This window comes from Lagopus muta, chromosome 23 (assembly GCF_023343835.1).
Source record: "Lagopus muta isolate bLagMut1 chromosome 23, bLagMut1 primary, whole genome shotgun sequence".
In the NCBI taxonomy this organism is placed as follows: Eukaryota; Metazoa; Chordata; class Aves; order Galliformes; family Phasianidae; genus Lagopus; species Lagopus muta.
The window spans coordinates 4941781-4954402 of record NC_064455.1 but is presented as its reverse complement, the minus strand read 5'-3'; the positions used below and the strand labels follow the sequence as shown (position 1 = coordinate 4954402).

General features: G+C 46.6%; 1 protein-coding gene across 2 annotated transcripts in view; it reads right to left on the bottom strand.

The window, feature by feature from the left end:
* The window catches only part of CSMD2 (CUB and Sushi multiple domains 2), a 229936-nt gene extending 219298 nt beyond the window's left edge, over nt 1–10638 (bottom strand). For both annotated transcript variants that reach the window (XM_048969227.1, XM_048969228.1), the window contains exons 1-2: nt 10328–10638; nt 9916–10171 (exon numbers count right to left, since the gene is read on the bottom strand). In XM_048969227.1, coding sequence (XP_048825184.1) covers nt 9916–10072 — 157 coding nt within the window. In that variant the 5' untranslated portion in view covers nt 10073–10171; nt 10328–10638. The remainder of the gene's footprint in view (nt 1–9915; nt 10172–10327) is intronic.
* Between the last annotated feature and the right edge of the window lie 1984 nt (nt 10639–12622).

The window sequence follows — 12622 nt, the reverse complement described above, 5'->3', positions numbered from 1 at the left end:
AGCCCAAAGGGAAAAACACAGTGGGTATAGAGCCTTATTTAGAAGCACGCCTGCCCCATGCTTACATGGAGTTGCAAGCTTTTTCTTTTTCTTTTGTTTTTTTGCCTTCCCACTATGTTTCCACTTCTGGCTTAAACCTTTAAATGTCAACAGAGCAACCTGGTTATGTTTTCATCTGTTTGTAATTCCCTGGAAAGCCAGGAGCTGCACCAATCTGCGAAAGCTTGTGGTAATTGCAGGGCAGCCACCAGTCCTTTCCAGCACCAGGAGCTCAGAAAGAAAGGAGACAGAAGTTCTGTAGGAGAAAATGACACAGAACAGACTTCAAATACTCAGCTAAAGCCATAACCAGCAAGTTAGCTGTCAGTAGTGACCAAGATCTTACGCCTGTGGGTAAAAAGTAAAAATAAAAAGCCCTCATCCTGAATAAGCACATCCTCCACTTCATTCTTCTGCTGCACTCAATAAAGAAATGTGCTCTACATTTACAAGTGCATTGAGATCTTCCAACAAAACACACTGCCAGGCGTTTGCATTGTAACAGCTTGCTCTTCTATTATTGTATTTGAATTACAAAAAGAAGCAAACAGAAGGCAATTTCTCTAGGGAATTTTTGTTGGGACATAAATCCATTTTTGTATTTGATTCTGTTAGCAGCACTTTCACATTCACATCCTTTAAGTGTAGCTGTGCTTCATATTTACTACCGAATGCCTGCTTCTCACCTTGGGCAATCAATGAAAGTCACCAGAAATCCACACTGCACAGACTTTACCATTCACTTTGCCAAATGAGCCAAAAAAACCAACACCCAAACCAGAAGAGGTGACACAGATGAAGAAAAAGCTACCAAAGGTTTCTAATGAATCAGATGCAGAAGAAAAAGCAACCATTTGAAACCATTTCAATCGTATCCAAAGTTTCATTCCTTTCACACAAACAACAGTTTTCAATGTCCATAATATTATACCAGCAACCAATCTGTATTCTGAAACTAAGATACCAGGCTGCTTTATCTCTTGTTCTGATCCAATTTAGAAAGTTTCTCACCAACCTGACACACCACGTGCAACTCCCAACGCACCTCCATACAGTCGCTGTGTTCTGTGGCCTCCATCCATGCTAAGCACCAAAGTCTCAGAACTTATTTCCAGTATATTGTACTATTTTATTTTTCTTTCAGCTTGTCCATTCATTTAAAAACTCATTTTCACTCTCGGACTTTCTATTTAATCTTAGTTTTCAATCCCAAAAGGAGATCAATACCTTTCTTCTTCAATCTACATAGCTCTCAATCAAAGAGTTAACAAGGGGTGAATTGCATCGACTCATAGGTTCAAATTGGGTATTTTTTTGTAAGAAGCCTCATTTGCTAAATGCAGTCATGGAAAAGGAAAAAACCTGCCCACAACAGCCCTCAGCATCAGGTTCCTAGAAAAAATAATAATAATAATTTAAAAAAAAATTAAGGTTATAATTTGTTCTCTAGTTTAAGTCTGTCACAGCACTTAGTAGGAACAAATACAGACCCTCCCATAAAACATCATTTTCTGGAGCACTTGAAATTCAATGAATTAACTCGCTGTTGCTAAGCTGACTTCCATCAGTTAGAATTGATTCAGCTATTTATGAAGAGCTGTTGACAGCAGCATGAGCTTGCAGGACCGTTTCTGATGCCCTCGTTCTTGCCAAAGGCACAGCAAACACCACTTTCCAGCACGGAAAGATCTGTGGGTCTGAGACATCAGCACGGAGCTACCATAGCTGCCTTCACCACCAAGGCCCAAGAATTTCATTCAAAAACAATAAAAATAAAAAGCCACACAAACCACAATGGTTTCACTGTGCTTCAGCTCCAGGCTCTAAGCAAAACAATGTCTGCAGCATGGGGACCATTTCACACACTGTTCCCTCAACAAATGCGTACCTGCCAGCTTTTTTAGAGGTGTTTTCATGAAAACACCCTGCTAAAACACTGGGACTCCAACACAATTGCTTCACCATCATCTTTCATGAAGATGAGAGCCATCATAGCTTATAGAAGCAGAGCTGCAGCCCTCGGGGAAAGGGAGAGCCTCTTCAGCTTCTTCTCAGCCCATCCCAGGACTGGTTCCTATGCAGGCTGCGTTAAACTCAGCTTTAGAAGAAATCCCAGAGATCAGGGAGAAGTCCCCTACCCTTCAAACGTTCATTATTTCAGCAGGTGGACGCTTCTTTTCATCATTAACACAGAGGTTTTCCAAGTGGTGCTTAACTTTAATGGAAACAACCCAGGATTGTGGCTGACAGATGTGCAGGGTCCACAACCAGCATCTAACCTTTCCATAATGGAGACAAAAATACAATCGAGGGATATAAACAATATGCTGCACAGTGCAGGTAGCATCTTGTAAAATGACACTGGCTTTGGGAAAGCTCGTTATCCTTCTGAGGAAACAGATTTCTTTTTTGGAAGGATATATGTTTTTCTCGATATCATTATTCGGTGTATCAAATGGGAAAGGAATATTGAATTGTGCCTTTGTTGTAGAAGAAACAAGCTGCCATTTTCTGTACCTCCAGCTTGGCAATGGCTGCTCACCAAGAATCACATCTATCTGACAAAGGACCAGATCCTCTCTGGCCCTGTAGCAACCAGAGGAGGAAAGAATCCTGCTGAAGATAATGGAGTGACAAATGTGAAGGAGGAATGGCTGAGGAACAGAACAAGACCCAGAACATCCTTACATTTTGAAACTGCAAGACTGGCTCTTTTGCAAGATGCTTAAAACGCCAGCTAGAATTGCTCATTTCAGCTCAAAGAACAGAGAAAAAGAATTCCCTTTACAAGCCATTAGATCTCAAGCTTGGGAACACACCAGTTAGAAAAGCAGAGTGAGGGCAGAACTGGAACAACATGCAAGAGATTACACAACCAAGTTCTTCGACAAACTTTCTATTACAAAAAAAAAAAAAAAAAGAAAAAAAATCCATCAAATGGCTTCCAGTGCTTTAACTAAACGTTCAACTACTAACAAGAGGCACCCTGACTAGGAAACAACTCTATTTCCAAAGTCCTTGAAACTTCCACTTCCATCACACATTGGGTAACACTGTTTTATCCATTCTGTACAAGAAGAAGCTCACACAGACTGAACAACTGCTTTGGAGCCAGTGAGTTTGCAGAGGGTTCAAACCTCAACGCCCAGCCCTCCTCCCCTGTCAATACTCTGCTTTTTTCAGTATCTCAATCCTTGATGCTTTTGGCAAATTCTTAGTCTGCAGGTCTCCTACCCTCCATTGGAGCACATGTAAATGCTGTGCTGCAGTCTTTCACAAAAAAAAAAAATGCACAAATGTGGATACAGACATACAAAAAAAAAACCATGCAAGTAATGCACCACAACCTACAGAAAGAGCCAAGCAACCTGGGCTGGAACAGAACCTGCATCACATTCCTGACTTTTTGCCATGAGCGTTTTATTTCTTGAAGTTCAGCAGCAAACAGACAACTTTCACCTTAACATCATTCCCAATTAATCCCAAATTGTACGTGAAATGATTGAATTCACTCCATGCAATCAAGGGAGAGAACCAAGAGCACAAAACCTGTGAGGCTAATCAACAGAGCGCAATTTGTAGCTGCTGAAAGCCTATCACAAACACACCCGCATCTCTCCGCAGAATAAATCTGTAAATCATTTCAGGATTTTGCAGATTCTGCTCACCCCCACCTTACAGGGATGGAAGTGGAACAGAAGGACAAAGGCTTACACCCTCAAGGACTTCCAGGAGCCACGGAAAACAGCAGGAATTGGGCTGCGGTGACTTCTCCAAGTAGAGAAAGAACACAAATAACAGGAGAGCACTGAACCATAAAATCCCCAGTGGTGGGCAGCTCTCTAGCTGTGATTAATTCATCTTTCCAGTCTCCTTATTTCAGTGCTCTTGCACCTCCTACAGCACCTGGCTCTGGATGCTGGTGGGGCCATGATTACCAAGCTAGACTGGGGCAGAGAGATGTCCTCCTTGGTCCACGTCTGAGCTGACAGCCTGAGAAGCAGCTGAATTCCTATGTTAAAAGCAACACGTGTGGCACAAAAACAGGTGGATTGAGCCTAAATGAAGCCATTTCATTAGGATGGAACACACTTAGCATTCCAGAGTGCTAACAACAGCCGGAGGCCAAAGGAACCAATCTTCTCTTTCTTTCATTTTTAAATGTCCTGGATAAAGACACCTTTATTGATATTCATTGTTGTTTTATCTGCCTTGAAATGGGAACTGCAGACATTTTGATAAATTGATTGAGAAATTGTTCTGTTTCAGTGTAACTACAGTAAAATGCCTTCACATTCACGGTGCGGATACAGCTGAGACCTCATCCTCAGAGAGAAGACATCTCAAAAACATCTCCTATCCCAGCAGCAAGAGGATGGCACTTCTGTGCTGCAGTAACAGCAGGAGAAGACCTCAAGTTGATCCTCAGCTCTGCTAGGAACATGCTGGCTGACCTTGGGCAAGGCTTTCTGCATCGGGTCCCACCTCATCCCCACTGTGCACTTACAGGCAAATGGACTGACTTTTTCTGCCCAGTGCCTTCACTTAAAGGGTTAACAGCAAAGCAGGAGCAGCAATGGTTCACATGTAGAGTGGAAGGGAAGAAAACACCTGCCAATAGGAATATTATACGCTGTTTATTTCCTTCTTATTACAGATGGAATCTTGCATGTTGAAGTCACCACAAATTACTAAGGAAGAGGCACAAATGCCAGAGAACACTGAAGTACACCAGGTCTGGGTGAGAGCTTGGCAGTGCTATTAGCAAGCCCAGTCAAAGGTACAGATGAGTACAAAGCTGTTCTCTGGTGGTGCTGGTTGCCCCTCACACATCACCTCTAGATGCTGCATTGCTGTCTCCTCCAGTCTTTGCAGTCCTCTATCACTCAAGAGATACATTCAGGATTGTTATCATTTGGATTGCTGTCTTCTAGGCAAGGGCTGCCTCCAACATTATGAACACATAGGTTACGACCTCTGCTCACCCACAGAGCTGCAGCAGTCACCATACTACAAACATGTTGCATGGGTGTCACAAAATCACAGAACATCTCAAGTTGGAAGGGACCCATAAGTCCCTTTCAGTGACACTGCCCTTCCTTCACTCTCTAAATACCACAGGCTTGTCCCCAAACCTACACATCAGTTCATTTTCATGCAGATTTTTTTTTTGCAGTCAATAACACGGAGAGAATTTTTTTTTAATTACTTTTCTATCACACATCTCCCTGGCAACCATAGCTGCTGCAACTCACAGTTGCAAATCTTCCTGCACTTCTATGAGAGCCGTAGCTCACCACATCTCCCTGCTGCACAATCATCTGGGCCTCCCAGCCACGACCAGCAGCAACAGCCCCTGCTCCTCCTCCCACCAGCAGACAGCAGTGGCACACAGTGCATCACAGCAGCGATGCCTGCATCTCAGAAACAGGAAATTACTGCAGTCACTCCTGCAAGGGGCTGAAGCAGGGCATGTAGCTCAGCCTGGGAACACCATATTCAGTCCACTGTGAAGCAATGTAAGAAAGCCACAAGTCAAAAAACCCTCGGTTCCACTTCCACACAGGGCAGGTATAAGGAAATTGCACACAAGCTCATTGCCGCATACTGTCTCCATCCTGGCCGTGTCCATGGTAGCAAAGACTGAAACGGAGTTAATTTGATTTCTTTAATCAATGGGATTTTCCCAGTTACACATAAACCACTATCAGATCAGTCAGCCACTGCATAGCATGGCAGAGGCATATTTATTTTGCAGATTACTGCACTGCATCATGTTTATAGCAAGTAAAGTACATTGATTTCCATAATTGCACTGTACTTCACTCCTCCAGAAACACTGTGTAAACACAGAAACTATGGGGGCTACCATCACTGGAGTGTTGGGGATTTTATGCATCTATATCTAGATTTCTTTGAAAGCAGTGTAAGTACCTACATCTGAAAGTCTCTTCTTGTCCCTGAAAACAAATCAATGAGGCAGTCACTCTTGTTTAGGAAAAAGCATTCTCTACAGCAGGAATACAACCTATGATACGAATGCGCTATCAACAGCTCAGCTACACCTTGAGCCCTAAATCACCTTGGCAAACACACATCCACTGGGATCCACGGCAGATTGCCTGGATCACATTCCCTGAACCCATTTTGACAGTTGCTTTCTTTTGACAGAAACTCACAGACAACTGGAAGGCAGCCACCGAGGATCAGCAGAGCAGACACCCACCTCTGTACCACTGCAGGCTGGGAACCATCAGCCAGCTGAATACAGAATTTCCCTAGGAGGTATCTGACATGACAGACCGGCTCTGCGGCAAGGAGAGCTTGAGCCTGGATGTTCTTCAGCAGCACCGAGAGGCCACGACAAAAACCAGAGTGATGGGCAATGGGGAGCCACATAGCATAGGAAAGGCTCCTGTACCCAAAATGATGAACTCGATCAGCACAAAGAATGAGAAGTCAAAGAATGAGTGAGATCGACTGCCAGGGGTTACATAGCAAGGCAGCAGCACACACTGCAGTGCCCCTGGTTCCTTCCCCTGTGCTCCCCTACCTGTTATGTGGGCACATGCTTCCATGGAGAAAGCCATGACAAATGCAGATATTCTTCAGGAAGAACTCACGAAAGCACCAACCTCCATGGACAGGTAAGAAAGCTCAGTGTGCACCAGTCAAACCAGGTACACATGGCACACAGAAAGGGAAGGATTGGGCCAATCCTACCCAACTGAGGATCACACCCGTGTCACCCCACAGTGACACACTGAAAGCATCCAGCCCAGGCCAAGCATCTCCTCCACCGCAGTCCCAAAGGCAAGGAAAGAGAACTGCAACACAAAGCCCTCTGCTGTGCCCACCCTCCCCAGGCCAGTCTGATCCCAAGCAAAGAGCTGCACCCTCTAAATGTTTGCCAGAACCACCTCCCCCTCCTGCAACAAGAGGCATCAGCAAGATATGAATGAGTAAGTGGGAATCATTCATTCCATTTAGCACTGATATCCACACTGCCTGAATGCTGGCAGTAGGACTCATATCAAAACGATACGCTCAGCTACTATCATCAAATACTGTCGTTTCATTGTGTGCCACAATCAAATGTAATCACGTTAGCGACTGTTCCCTTCCCTCCTACACAAACATCCATCCACTGCTTCAGAGTTAATATCTCACATCCTTACCCCCTACAAAAATACTCTGAGTGCTTCACTTGCTTCCCTAGCAGAGCAACTATCCCTGAATCACTCTTCATCCTGTGCAGATTAGAGACAACAAAATAAAAGGATGGTTTACAATGGAGATACGTACACATGCATCAAAATTCATAAGCTGCTTCCTACTCCTCAAAGGAAGAATTTGCCAAAACTCTTTTCCGTCAAGAAAAACAGAAAATTACAGTGGGATAAAATTGGTGAGACCACATTTCAAGCCACTGCAACTTTCTGTTACGCAGCACAAAACAAGATGTTGACTAGTAAAGCACAGTGTGAATAACAACATCAAGACCTCCTTCACAACAGTCCTTCAAGAGAAACTGCATGTGTGCACCAAACGCGCTCCGCCAATGCACACAGCAAATGCCCCAGTGCCAATGCACAGCTCATTACCCAGCAGGGAACAGAAACATTCTTATTAAGACCACCTGTTTGCACCATCGAGAAATTTCAGCACAGGATGCACTTTGTTGCTGAGAGCACATACGTGAATCAGTCTGCTCTCAGCCAAAGACCTCTCAAACCCAAATGCCATCAAGTTAGCACACCATCAAAATAAGAAAGGGAAACCATGAACCACTTCCTCTCCCATCAGCTCCCATATTCATAATGAACTTTGGGGTATGGTAGAACACCTTCCTGCAGCTGGTTCAGTTCGCTGCACAACAGGAGCTGCCTCGTCTTGCTTCCCCATGTGTCTGAAGGAAGCACCCACAGCAAACAGCCATGTTTTGGAAGGATGCTGGCGGGCAGCAGAACCGCTGTCAAACACAACTGATGTGATCTCAGGAGGATTTCCTTCCCTTATTTTTTTCAGCCGGCCAGACCCACTAGCCGGTAGTTTTTATATAAATACATACAGCTCTACTGCCACTCTATGGGTACTCGTGGTTATTACTACCCACACAAACCCCAAAAACTGGCGAGATCAGAACTGAAGTCTCTGAGGAACTTTGCTCTACCAAGGATCACTGCCTGCCCACCAAAGGGCACAGTGAGCTTCCTTGCTGGGGTCAGGCCCCAAAACTGCACTGGATTCTGCACTGAGGTGGCTGTGTTTGCCTGGTGGCAAACTGCACTGTGGAGCTCCTGCAGCAGGGCAGCACCGGTTCCAAGTGGAACCTTTACCTTGACAAAAAGGATCATCACTGGGATTTCAGAATGTGGTGAAAAGGAAGAGCTTGGAAAGAGTCCTCATCGACTGACAGCTCTGATTCTGATGCAAATTTTAAAAGCAAACAAACAAAACAAAAACATGGCATCTGAAAAGCTTCTGCAGATTTACTTGCAGAGGAAAAAAAACAGAGCACTGACCAGGGGATGAAGGCATCAAACAGCACTCTGAATGCAGGGATAGAGCTAGGGGCCTGGAAAGAAAAGGTTAAATACTGAACAAGCAGGTACAGAAAGAAGCCTGGAAAATCTAGTGTGAAAAAAGCTACAGATAGCCTGAAAGAAGGAGAGAGAGCTGCAAAAACCTGACATAATAAATCTTCTTTAGGTATCTCTGCATCATTCTATTCGTATCAGAAAAGCACAACAGAAACTGCTGGAACGGTTCTCCCTTGTGGGTAGGCAAAATGCTCCTGCTGAAGAAAGGGGACAAAAAATAATCACCAAAAATAAATACTCATCCCTAATTATGGCTTGTGGGTTGCTGGGTGGTTCCACCTCCTTCCCTAATAGATGCTTCCCGTTAGCACAACTCCTCGGGTCCACTGCAAGAGCGCTCGGGAGGAACAGTTAATTATTCTGAATCTCTTTGGAGAAAGTCTGTCTTACATAATGAAATGAGTGTTGCATTCTAAATAACACGAGGATTTAAAAAAAAGAAAAGAAAAGAAAAGCTTTTATACACATGAACACACACAAGCATACATTCCTCCAGCCTAGGATGCAGCAGACAAGACAAACATTACTCAGAAACTCTTGGAAACCAGGGCACAGCAGCGTTGAAAGAAGGCTGCCAAGCACAGCTCTCCCACTCTTCCCCCTCCCACATACACAAAGACAGTCCCTAAATATTTGCTGTTTGCACCAGAAATAAACTTCAGTCCATAGATATCCTTTTGCTACAAGGTCAGCTGCAGAAAGCGGGGAGGAGACGAGCGCACGCTGCCCCCAAATTGAAGTCTCCTTCTTCCAAGTCAATACATGCATTTGCCACAAAAATCACCACGCTGAGGCCAAAGAGCTCGTCTTATCAAGTTCAAATGCAGGGGGGAATAAGAGGAAAGTGCTTCCATTTCCATTCAAGGAGTGCAAAGCTGTTTTATCAGCTATGGTCAAATGCTGTGGGTACTGAAATAATGAATTAAGATGCAAGGGAAAGACAGGGGGAAAGCAATGGCATTTCTCTACAGTCGTCTTGCGTATCACACAGCAACCATGCACAGATTATTTGACCCATCAGAGATGGAGAAATACTACGGGGTTCTATGTGGTATTACATCATTTGAGGCAGTTTCTCTCCAGCCTCTGGGTGCAACAATCTTGCCTGAAGAAAACTGAACACTCATTCAACACTACAGGGAAGCGTGTGCTGACATACAAACGCATACACACACACCAGAGTCCCCTGGAAAGAGGATTAACAGCAGTCCCAGGCTATAAGCAGCGAGCAGGGAAATGCCCCAAAGTTACCAGCCTTCCCCAGCACACTCACCGTTCGCAGAGGCAGCCAGCAGCCCCACGGAGAGCAGCAGCACCCGGCTCCAGGAGCTCAATTCCACCGTCATCAGAGCCAAGATCCCCAATTTTCCCCAATTCCTTCCGATGCTGCAGCTGCATCCCGGCCGGTCCCATCCCAAGGAAGGTTGCATGTCAAAGGGCGGCAGGAATGGGGCGTGCTGGGGGTTGGTTGGTGGCGGATTTTCCCCCCTTTTTCTCCCCCTTTGCGATTGGGATAGTCCTCGGCTCGGCTGGAAGAAGAGGAGAAAGGCAAGAGGAGGGGGGAGGGGGGGGAGGAAGGAAAAAAAAAAAAAAAAAAAAAAAAAAAAAGCAGGTCAGGCTTGCGATTTCTTTTTTATTTTTTTTTTTTTTCAGCTCAGGGTAAAAAAAAAAAAAAAAATTCCCACCGCATGGAAGGCTCTGAGCTTCTGCAGCTGGAATGAACCAAGTGTGGCAGCAGCTCGGGGAGAGGAGAGGCGAGGAGAGGAGGGCTGGCTCGTCCCTCCCGGCGGCTGTCTCCGAGCCAGCTCTCCGGCATCAGCGGCGCGCAGCCCCCGGGGATTTATACTTTTTTATTAGCCACTTGATTAATCGCTCCTGTATCTTTGTTCTCCTCTTTCCCTAAATGCTGGGAGGGGGCTCGGGCGCTGTCATGAGGGGCTGCCGTGCAGTCAGCGAGCAGATCTGCTTCGCTTCTGCTTCCTGGACCCAGCACAGTCCTCCCACCAGCCCCCGCCCCAGCAGCACCACCGCCAAGCCGCAAATTACGTTTTAGCATCTTTAGGCATTGTTTTTTAATGCACGCCACAGGTTTCTGGCGTGGCAGCCGAGCCCGCAGCCCCCCATTTTGCAGCGAGCACGGCGTGCCCACGGACACACGTACAGCATCTCTGCTACGAGGGCATCAGCCGGGGAGCAGCGCAGCCCCCTCCACCCCCCTTGTAAACAACTTGAGGATATTGACGCGATTTTGGTGATGAAGCAAAACGCAGAACACAGAAGGGCCACCCCAGGGCTGTGACCCGTCCTGGACACCGGAACGAGCTGTGCCCTTCCCCCCCGGGCACCCTGCTGCTGCTGCCCCTCTGCGGGGCTGAGCGGCATTCTCCTCTCCCCTTCCTCCCCCCCTCCCCCCTCCACCTTGTTGGTGGATTTTTTTAAGCGTATGTTAGGACATTTGCCCTACGGCTGCATGCAAGATAGGGGGGAAAAAAAATGCTGTCTTTTAAGATACAGTGAGGAACTTAATTATCGTGGCAATGATGCGCAGATCTGTGGACAAGAAAAAAAACAACAACTACGTGACCCTACAGCCTTACAAAAAGGGGGAAAAAAACACCATCAGAAGTCGTCAGTTCTCCCCCGCCCCCCCCAATTCCCGGCAAGCTGCTGCCTAACGACCGCCCATCGGCCAGCAGCAGCCCCATCCCGCAGCACCGCGACCCCCCCCCAGCCCCCCCGGGACGGAGCAGGGCGCAGCAGCCGACCCGGCTCAGGGCCGCCCCCAACCCCCGCCCCGCGCTGCGTTTGCTGCAGTTGCTTTGCTGCAAAACCCCCTTCTTGGGGCTTGTTCCGGTTGCCCTGAATGAGCTTATTTGACAGCTAAAAACAAATTATATCGAGGGTTCGCAAATCTGTCCCTCCGCCCTCGGATCTATCCTCTCTCTCGCTCCCTTTCCCTGTGTCCCCTCTGCATTTGAATCCTTCCACTGCCTACACTGTGAGCCGATGCCAAGAGCCAAGGCAACCAGTGCTGTTACATGAAAGAGTTGCTTTATGTCTGCTTAAACTGCAGTGTCCTATTCAAATAGACCTTATTGTTCAAAGGCACAGATCCAAATCGAAAAGGATCAGAGAACAGGGTACCACACTTGACAGCTCTATACATTGCTTCTCCCTTACACAGCCATCCACCTCGATCCCCCACCCCCAGGCTGTAGCCGGAGATGCGACTCGGTTGCTGCGCACAGCGGAGCGCAGCCGAGCCAAGGGCTGGAGCCCCGCACCGGGAGCAAGCAGCCAGCATAATCGAGGCATTGAGGAGACACTGTCCTAATTTATTCCTGGGCAGTAACGCCATACCTATTGCAAATGAAGGGCTCCCAACCAGGCAGGACCCCACACCTAGCAAAGAAAGCTTACTCGCTCTTTAAGAAAGAAAAAAAGTATTTTATCTGCCAAATGGACAGCGTGATGAATGTAGTAGAATCCATCACCATAACCAGCATCTACCACTACAACTCACCTCCCCAAGGAGATGCTTGCAGGTTCTGCTTAACAGCCCACTTCTGACCTCTGATGCTCACTTTGCATCTCACCTTCGGAGTGATTTTGCAAGGAGTCCTCAATGGGGGGAGAGCGGCATCATTGGGGCTGGGAAGTCTGCAGTCCAACCAGGCTTCAGATCAGCCTCCTGCCTTCAGACTTTGTGGCAGATATTCAGCCAACTATTTCACACTTTGTGTAGCCCAAAATACCTCTTCCTCCCAGCCCGAACAGTAAACTCTGTGATCCCTCCCAATGAAATTAGAGCAATTGTAACATCCCTGATTCCTGGTTTAAGGCAGAGAGCTGAAAGCAGCTCACAGATAGGAACCACATCCTCACAACGGCCTCCCACAAGAAGAGCAGCCTAGAGCTTGGCAAGGGCACATGTCAGTACCAGGCACAAACACCAACCCACATCCCTTGGGCTCTCCTTT